The 10,080-nt window shown below is 31.3% G+C and overlaps 2 protein-coding genes across 3 annotated transcripts in view; both read right to left on the minus strand.

Annotated features, from left to right (window-relative positions):
• Positions 1-64: 64 nt before the first annotated feature.
• Positions 65-4,395, minus strand: LOC107001636 (probable glycosyltransferase At5g03795). Its single transcript, XM_015199608.2, has 4 exons — positions 4,176-4,395; positions 2,603-2,814; positions 1,584-1,929; positions 65-914 (listed from the first exon to the last, which is right to left on the minus strand). Exons 1-4 carry the CDS (start codon positions 4,329-4,331, stop codon positions 237-239), a joined length of 1,392 nt encoding a protein of 463 aa, XP_015055094.1. The 5' UTR covers positions 4,332-4,395; the 3' UTR covers positions 65-236.
• Positions 4,396-6,934: 2,539 nt separating this feature from the next.
• LOC107002306 (threonine dehydratase 1 biosynthetic, chloroplastic) overlaps positions 6,935-10,080 on the minus strand; it is a 6,308-nt gene continuing 3,162 nt past the window's right edge. For both annotated transcript variants that reach the window (XM_027912343.1, XM_015200273.2), the window contains 7 exons: positions 9,785-9,964; positions 9,201-9,677; positions 8,459-8,707; positions 8,261-8,334; positions 7,918-8,035; positions 7,536-7,670; positions 6,935-7,421 (listed from right to left, as the gene is read on the minus strand). In XM_027912343.1, the coding sequence (XP_027768144.1) occupies positions 7,281-7,421; positions 7,536-7,670; positions 7,918-8,035; positions 8,261-8,334; positions 8,459-8,707; positions 9,201-9,677; positions 9,785-9,964 (1,374 nt within the window). In that variant the 3' untranslated portion in view covers positions 6,935-7,280. The remainder of the gene's footprint in view (positions 7,422-7,535; positions 7,671-7,917; positions 8,036-8,260; positions 8,335-8,458; positions 8,708-9,200; positions 9,678-9,784; positions 9,965-10,080) is intronic.

Here is a 10,080-nt window from a genome sequence, read left to right on the forward strand (position 1 = left end):
CAAGATCGTCAATTGATCAAGCATTTTCATCCAGTCGACCACATGAACACAATTCAAAATCACATCCAATCAAATATAAAAGCATAGTAGTTCTTATTTAGTTCATAATGGTGCACAAGTATGAAGTATAACAATATAGCAAAATCAAGAATCGTAAAAACACAACACTCCAAAAAAGAATTACATTTGTACTTTAAAATCAATAATTTCCTCTCTCACAAATAATTTTTTAAAATTCAAGAATCTTCAACATCGTGAACTCGAAAATTAAGTCTTCGAAGCCAAATCGAATGAAGAATCATATGAAACACATCATATCTTTTAGGAGGTGAATTAATCTCAAAATGCCTCCTCATTTGAATTCCCCTCTTTTGCATCTCCAAATACTTATGTTGAGGAATATCCATAAGAATTTTCTTAAGATTAGGAATATCCTTAACATGAATTGTAACAACAAATGTGTCCCAATCAAGTACATCACTAAAAGGTGTCACATAATTATCCTTAATTAAGACAGGTACACATCCCATGTAAAGTCCCTCAACCATTCTTGGACTTGCAACTTCATATCCACTTGGACATATACAATATTTACTCTTTCTTATCATGTCATAATAGGAAACACCTTTTGGTAAGTACTTGTGAATCTGAACATCTTCATCTTTACTATTTTCCCAATGTTGTAACAAAATTGGCCTAATTGGACCATGAACACCTCCGGCAAAGAACACGAGAACGCGGCGATCGGAGGGCGGTGGACCGCCTAGTAGGCCTTTGGTTGTGCCTAGAGGGAGATGGATTTCTGGGATTGAAACATCTTTTGTTGGATTGAATTTTTCTGAGGTATTGGCATTGCATAAAGCTCTAATTGAGTTTTTGTATAAATGTGGTATAGCAAAGGAAATTTCAGGGCCCTGTATAATAAACACAAATTTAAATAAAGAATAAGATACTATTATTAAAAATAGGTCATATAATAAGGTAGACAAACATATTCAGCGTAATCTCATGAATGACATCTGAAAAGAATATAGAATGTATATAGATTTTAGCGCTACCTCCTAGAGATATAACGTGAAGTATTATACGACAATTATCTATAGAGAGGACTATTATTAAAGAATATTAGAGAGGTGAACTTGGCACTAGTTATCGTGAATAAAATTCTCCATTCGTTTCAATTTATGTGTCAAAAGTTTCAGTAAGAAAATAATATGTAACTGAAAGTTATGATCTTAAACATGACATAATATTTGTATAGCTATAAAAGCTTTTTGTTAATAGTAAAATAAGAATTTTATTTTTGTTTTAATTTTACAAAGGCTGCCTCTCAAAACTATATCAAATGAGGAAGAAAGGAAGAGTATGTTTTTACTATTAAATTTCATATCAAGTCAAAATCTACGACAAAAAAAGTGAAAAACAATGACACGATGCTTGTAATAAAGTATCTATACGAGTATTTTGTCTGTCGTACTCCAAATTAAATCTTTTTTTCGAAAGAGTATCAATTATTAATTAGACAAGTAACGTTTTATTGACTTATATACATATACAGTATAAAATAAATTCAAGAAACTTACCCAATCATGACAAGCAAGCATGAAATGATCAGCACCAAGACTTGTATTCCAATAAGGATACTTTTGAGAAATGATATTAATATAATCCATTGTTGTATTCTTCATGAGACCCCATTCATGTGATTCAGCCACATATATGAATTCAATTAACATTGTAATACTTAATGGCAAGAAGTATACATGAGCTTTGTTTGGATTTTCTGTTCTGAATTTGCTTACTTCCATTGCTTGAATAAAATAACCTTCAATAGCATATGTATGTTTGCATGGACCAAAATGATATAATGGGGGATCCCCTTCTTTGTACACATATACCTTGAATTTTTTCTCCATTTCCAAATAGCTCCTACACATTTTAGAAATGAGATAGTTAGATGGACTCAGAATTTTAAATTTATGAATTCTGAGTTTCAATTAGTATGACTTATCGAGTTTTTGATATATTATTTATACATATTATGTCAAATATAACTCAAACACTAAAGTTATAAGACTATTTTATATCTATTAGAGAGTGGAATAATAGCATCGAGAGTAGATATCCTGGTAAATTAGTAAAAATGACGAAAAAAATATACCTGAGATACCTCAAATAAGTAGTGAAGTCAGAAATTTCGCTGACGGTGATCAAGATTTAATATATGTTTAGGTACGAAAATAATAATTGACCTATATACTTCGTATAATTTTCTCTCTATATATATATATATTATAATATTTTGACGAAGGGTGTCCAACTAGCCACCCTAAGTTATATGTGGTTAATTACGCTATTGCCTCAAACCGTTTTTGTTTAATGAATAAGGTGGAGGGTACTTTTGTAAACGAACAATTTAGTTTCTTCTCAAAAAATATACAAATGCATGTTATTTCTGTATAACAAACCAATAGAAATAAAGAAGAAACAACACGTGTGAGAATAACTAATCTCAATATAACTAGTGTTTAAATCAAACGATCCCGAATTGGAGTAGTAATTTATTAATAGTGAATGGTATATATAGTATTATACAACATACCTGTGGAAGGAAGTAGCATTCAAGTACATAGGACCATGTGGGATATATTCTTCTTCTTCTATATGATTGCTTTTGTTTTGTCTTGATAATAATATTGCAGCTCTAGATCTTGCAAGTCCTGCTTCCAATTTATCTATTTTGCTAAATCTTTTTGGTGTTGTTGTGTTCTTATTCACATTAATAATAGGGACCTCATCCTTCTCATTAGTTTCCTATAAGGTTAACAACAAATAAGCAATCAATTAGTAAATTTAAAGGGTTATATATGGTCATAATGAAATGGAAATAGGAGTCTGGAGCCTAAAGATATAAAATATTAACAAAAATTTCGAAACGGTATGTAAAATTTTATATTAATCAAAATCGCTGGTACAACAACGATTTTCTCCGCCAAAAAAAACAAAATTGCTGCAGTAGCAGCGATTTTGCAAGACGTGATTTATTTTTTAAAGAAAATCGATTTTCATTTTTTAAAAAAAAAAATTAAGAAAAATTGCGATTTTCATTTTAAAAATAATAATAAAAATTGCTGCCTAGGGCAGCGATTTTCTTTTTAAAAAAATTATTTTAAAAAATGAACTTTAAAAAAAATTATTTAAAAATGAAAATCGCTGCCTTAAAAGAATCACATTCTGCAAAATTGCTGAAGTAGCAGCGATTTTGCTTTTTCCGACGGAAGGAAATCGCTGTTGTTCCAGCGATTTTGTCGTTTTGGTTAATACAAAATTTTATATACCGTTTTGAAATTTTTGTTAAGATTTTATACCCTTTAGGCTCCGAACTCATAAAAATTGGGCAATTCGGATTTGAAATTTATAAGTTTCTATAGCAAAATCTAATTAAATTACATGTAATATATATAAACAACAAAATTCGAACAAAATTATATGTAATTTATATATCAAAATTCGAACAAAAGTAATTAAATTCATGTAAACTTATAGGTGTGTCACACTAAGATATACTCATGTTCAGCTAAACCTAACATTTCAAAAATGAAACTTAGGTATATACATGAATTATATCACTAAAATTTTAATAAAATTGATTTAATTATGAATATATAACTCAAAATTGCACTGGATTTTTAGCGGTAAGAATATAATAAATTCATTAAATTTAAGAGTCATTTCAACATCACAAGTCCTAATTAAGGTAAAAAAAAAAATTTGCCAAGGTCACTAATAGATAGTATCAAATTCTTGATCAAGAAATTAAAATCAGCTATTAACAGCTCTAAAAAAATCCAATTTAATTTTGTAGTAAAGGAGAAAAGATAAAATGTTTTTTTAGTTTCTCAATCGGTATTTGAAACCTCCATTGAAACTCGATTAATTCAGATTCGTACCGAACAAAAACCTCATTTGGTAATACATTTCGTATCGAGAACTCGAATGATTAAACATCAAATATTTTAGTTACCACAATGTTTGTGGAATGAAGTATAGATCATCACTACCAAAAAAATAAAAACTAGTGATGGATAAATTCTATAGCTAAACCTCAAATATATATATATATATATCAACAAAAGTACTACTAATAATATTTTATTTTTGTAAATAGAACTCACCTTTGTTGAAGAACCATGATTAAGAGTCTCTAAATAATGATGATGAGAAATTGATAGCCAAAATTTTGAACCTTGTGGATTATTGGTAACAACAAAAGCAGCAACCAAAAATAATGGCAAAATAAACCATAAAACCTTTAAAGAATTTGAATTCATTTTTTTTTTGTTTGTCTTAATTTTTCCCCTTTACTTTTCTTGTTCCTTTGTGGAAGAAAGTTGTAAAGTTTGGCTTTGGTATATATATAAATATACAATATATGAAATTTCTTTAAAACATGGTAAAAAATTTGTAATTGTTTTTTTTGACTAATTTGATTGCTTACCATCTTAGTGTTCAGTGTATTATTGTAATCTAGATTTTGCTTTTTAACATTTTAGGAAAAGTGTAATCAAGAGATACTTTGTTTTTTTTAATTTCTCACATGATATCTGAAAGTAGAAGTCTGACTAAATTTAAATTCGTGCATTGTAGGATCCTGCTGTCATAATTTTTTTCTATTTTCAAGAATTTAATTCTAGATGTTTAGTTAAAGATAAATTTTAACCATTCCACGTATACATTCCTGCTTAAAATATTTAAACGTAATTAAACATAACCAAGCACATGCCTACTTAGAAATGACTATCACTACTCTAACCAAGAGGAGTTGTGGGATGTTGAAAACATACCATGTTTTAACTTTTAAGTCATATTGTTGTTAGACTTTTAATTCATCTTCAAATAAGTTTTATTTATCATAAGTTGCTAAGATTCAAAACTTTTATAATTTGTTACTTACTACCTTTTAATTTAAATTATAAATCAATGCTTATTAAATAGATTTACTTGTAATTATTTTATAAGTAATGCGATTGATTTAATTTATTTTACACGGTTAGTGTATAGAACTTTAACTCGAGGACAGGTGTCACCCACTTGATGAGTTTTTTGCCTTCGAAGTTGAAGTAGAGGGTTCAAACTCCATCAATAACTCAATATTCCTATGCTTTTTCCCTGGAATTTAAAAAAAAAAAAAAAGAACTTCAAACACTATATAGAATAGGCCAAATAGAAGTAGCATTTATTTTTTCTTATTATTAACATGGAGATTTGCAGATTGTTTACATAAATACATAGAATTAGGGTTGTACGTGGTCAGATTGGTTCGAATTTTTTAAATATCAAATTAAATTATTTGTATCGAATTTTTAAATCAATAAATCATCCCAATAAAATCATGTTTTTCAACTTCGGGGTTTTCGGGTTTTGGGGTTTTTCCGCTAAAGTATTCATACAAACATATAATTTACTTGTAATTTAAATATATCTTCAGTCCTACCAAAATACAACTATCTAAGGTGTTTTACAAGAATATAACACAAATAATGATACGATTAATGACACTAAAATATCCATATATATATATATAATGAAATTGAGTAAAATAAATATTGTAAATTAACGAGTCATAATGAAAATGATCATAATTTAAAAGTACTAAATCATACTAAAATAAGTTTAATAAGTATTAGTTACATGACTAAATATTAAAGGAAATTAAAATTATATTATGTATTTCAATTGTCTAAACTAATGTAAAATCAAAGAACAAGCACTCAATCTTATCGTCATTCTTAGTGTTAAGTTGATTTCCTTTTTGTATTAGCATTAATTGATTTTGATTTAAGTGTTATTATAATAAACCAATACATGTAGACTATAATCTTTATGGAACCATCCAAAATTCTAAGTATCAAACTTGAAATAATACATTAAAAGATAAAAACTATGAAAAAATATAAGAAATATTTAAAAATTATATCAAAGTAAATATTTTTAGGTATAAATAAGTTTTCAAATTATATATATAATGTCGGGTTGGTTTGGTCTCGGGTTGATTTTTTTTAGTTAAAACTAAACCAACCCAAATATAGTTAGATTTTTTTTCGGGTTGACTCGATTTGCAGTTTGGTTTGATTTTCGGTTCGATTTTGTACACCCCTACATAGAAGGATGAAACTATCAAAGTAGGTTGTCGTGGAATGATTTCAATTTTTTTCACCTTTAACTATAGGCCTCAAATTCGTGCATCTGAGAATTGAAAAACTCATGTTGGGAGCGATAATACTAGTAATGAGTCTTGCAATGCATAAATTCAAATTTATGAAACTATCAACGTAGGTTATCGTGGAATGATTTCAATTTTTTTCACCTTTAACTATAGTCCTCGAATTCGTGCATCTGAGAATTGAAAAACTCATGTTGGGAGCGATAACACTAGTAATGAGTCTTGCAATGCATAAATTCAAATTTAATCGAGGCCTCATGCTGATATCATTGGGTAAAAGAACAAGAAATAGAAGCATGACACTAGGCAAGAAGCTTATGGTATGGATCCTTAAAATATAGTGATATAAAATACTAGCAATGTATTTGTTTCCTTCATTTTCACCTTACCCTTTGTAAGTCGAAACAAAATGAACACACGCCAAGAAGTGTATATATTTAGATATTTACGTAGTATATACACAAGTTAAATGTCTTTTTTCTTTATAATTTTTGAGTTTAGTTAATGACTGAAAGATGGTTACAGGGTATTTATGTGTACAAAGTTCAAAAAGACTATGTTTAGCCAAATTAGTTCAAAAAGATCAGCCTTTGGTTTCTTAGCTCTATAAGAAGGCTCAACTTTGGTTCCATAATGTTTAACAAGAGAACGTGAACAAATCCAAACACACCTAACAAAAAAAAAATGGGGGGACCAAAAACTAAAACAAGAAACCACCAGAAAACAAAGACATTTTTAATAATACAACGTTATGAAGTTGGGATTTTGAAGGCCAAAGTTGAAACAGAAGAAAGAACACCTAAGATTAGCTTTAAAGTGAAATGGTTTATTCATGGAAGTTGAGGCCTTTAGATAACAACATACAAATAGCTTATATACACAAGATAAAGACTAGCCCAAAATCATCTACTACACTGGTTGTATATAAAACAGTCATTCTTCCATCGTGAGGAGGATTCAGAATATCTGACTAACCAGGAGAAAGTGAAGTCGGTGAATACCACGTTATTTCTTAGCAATGATGTCCCAGAACAAGCCATAACAGGCAACACCTTTTTCAATGCATTATGAGCTGGTATGCCTCATTGAGACTCTCCACTGCATATTCATAACCAAGACTGTCTGCCCGTCCCTCAAACTCAACTACCTCATCCTGTGGAACTTGGATCCCGACTAGCACATTTGCACCAGTATCTCCCTTTCAGCACGAAGAAAAGATCAAACAAATCAATCCAATATAATAGCAGATAAACTACAGGCCAACAACAACAAAGGGTAAAGCTAAACTAGAAGAATGAGATTCTATATTTACCTGTGCACGATAATGAAACAAACTTATATTCCAACGTGGGCTGAAAGCATCTAAAAACTTCATCAAAGCACCAGGCTTCTCGGGAAAAGTGAATCGACACAAAAGCTCATTATGAACATTTGTTCTACCACCCATCTGGAGAGAAAGAGATATCAATATCCAACGAACACCACATAATCCATTAAAAGGAGTTAAACCTAATCTCTCCGCTTAAGAATTAAAAATCTCACGAGACAGAAACATTATTTCATTACGGTATATTGTCATCAAGTTTCTTAATATAGTAGGAAAAGCTAAAATAATCAAATGAATAGAGTAATTATACATACAGTTCTATACCAAAGAAAAATATCAACATGATAAAGGAGACCTAAAACATTACCAAATGCCTAAGATGATCTTTGACCAAGTCATTGTCTGTAAGATTAATGGTTTGCAGATCTGCTGATTCCATCCTCTCCACCATTCCTTCAAGTTCTAATACTGTGTGATGTCCAACACTGCACATTAAAAAAGGCCATGAAACAATGAATTAAGTTGGGCTAAATTAAATAAAATTTAGCAACCCTGGCTTTACCATAGGTTACATAACAGATTGATAGAGAGGCAAATAACTGGAAATATTTAATACTTAGTTGCTGTCCTTCCATGAATAAGTGTCTGTGTTAATAATACTAAAATTAACGCTAAAATGAACCAAAAGTAAAAGATCAAGGAGACCTTGCCTGTAAAGTACAAGAGCTCTTTCTTTGTCAGAGTTGTATCTGTACTTGAATTCAGTGATATTCATTGGTCCTACCTGTAATCAAGTTAATGTTTTAGTCTGCTAGTCAAATGTGTGCTACTTTTTTTTCTTTTGGGAAACTGGTAGCTCAAAAGTGCACTACTTTAAAATCCATATTTAAGTGCTCATGGTGACCCACCATTTCAGCGAACTTTTTGAAGCTTCCTGGGTCTTCTGGCATAAAAGTAGCAAGAACAGCTTCCCGCTGTCTACCAACATCTGCGAGTTCTGTTACCAATCTAAGCCTGTCAAAGTTCATGTTGGCTCCACTAGTTATTGCTACTACGTTTTCACCCTTGAGGCCATAATACTTGCAGTATGCCTCGGCTCCAGCAAGAGCAAGTGCACCTGCCGGCTCTAGTATGCTCCTTTTCTCTTCAAACATGTCCTATCCAAATGAGCAATGACGGTTACATAAAAAATTTTACAACTCATGCAATGAAAAGCTGTCTATCCAACAGTCATTAGACTTTCTGCATGAAAAATGACCATGTATATCTCTAAGATAAAACATTTCATCGACAGAAGTTCTATGTTGGCATCGACTTCATAGCTTCCTACAATTTTTTGTGTTTTTTCCAGAATGTTTCTGTTTTCTTTTACAACTCATATTCTTTCTTAGATGAATCCACTCATGTCATCTTATAAAGCATTGATACATAGAATCATCATATATAGAACACAAGAGGGCTTGTGATACTTTCTTGGAAAGAAAGAGAGGTAATTGACAAAAAGTGTTCCAACTGTTAGTCTCATTTGACCGGTAGTGCTTCAGGGAGCCATATACAAGCATTGAGAAATTTAGTCCACAGTAAATACCATTTGGCAAAAGATTTAATCCAGATGAAGACCAACATGTAAAATAAAAGATAATGGCTAACCTTTATAGATGCACATATAGCATCACGACCAACTAGGACAACGCCATCTATTAATTCCTCGCAGAGACGATAAGTCTCTTCACCAACCACTTTAACAGCTACACCATCTGCAAAACCCCCAACTTGGTCCAGCATTACTCTCTGACCATGATGTAATGATAATGCCAATGCATTCGCATCAAGTGGTTCAACTCCAATAATCTTTATATCTGGGGCAACCCTTTTCAAATAAGCAGCAATACCAGCTATAAGCCCCCCTCCTCCAACAGGCACAAAGATTGCATGAATGTTATCTTTCAGTTGGCGATTTATCTCCATCCCTACTGTACCCTGCCCTACAATGACATCTGGGTGATCAAAAGGAGGGATGAATGTGCGGCCTTCAGATTCAGCCCGCTTTTTGGCGTATGCTTGAGCTTCATCATATGAGTCCCCAACAAGAACAACAGTAGCACCCAATCTCTTAACTGATTTCCACTGCTCAAAGAAGAACGTGGTTTCAGAAAAATGGATAACCTTAAAAGTAACAGGATTCATTCAAAATGGAAGCTATTAAACCAAAAGTGTAATTCACTAATCCTAACTTTGATGTCTGGTGTAGTAACAGGCATAACAATCACAGCATCGCAGCCAAGTCTCTGAGCAGATAATGCAACACCTTGTGCATGGTTTCCAGCTGATGAGCATATAACCCCTTTTTCCAACTGCTCTTTCGGGAGTTTTGCCATCATATTGTAAGCTCCTCTGATTTTGAACGAAAACACCTGTCAATATGAGTATATCAGATTTACTGAGACAACTGTACTCCAGTGCCGAAGATTTTTATTTCCAGCAATAAGAAAGTCTTTTTTCTTTCTTTCTTGTGTGTGTGTGCGGGGGG

This window comes from Solanum pennellii, chromosome 10 (assembly GCF_001406875.1).
Source record: "Solanum pennellii chromosome 10, SPENNV200".
Taxonomy (NCBI): domain Eukaryota; kingdom Viridiplantae; phylum Streptophyta; class Magnoliopsida; order Solanales; family Solanaceae; genus Solanum; species Solanum pennellii.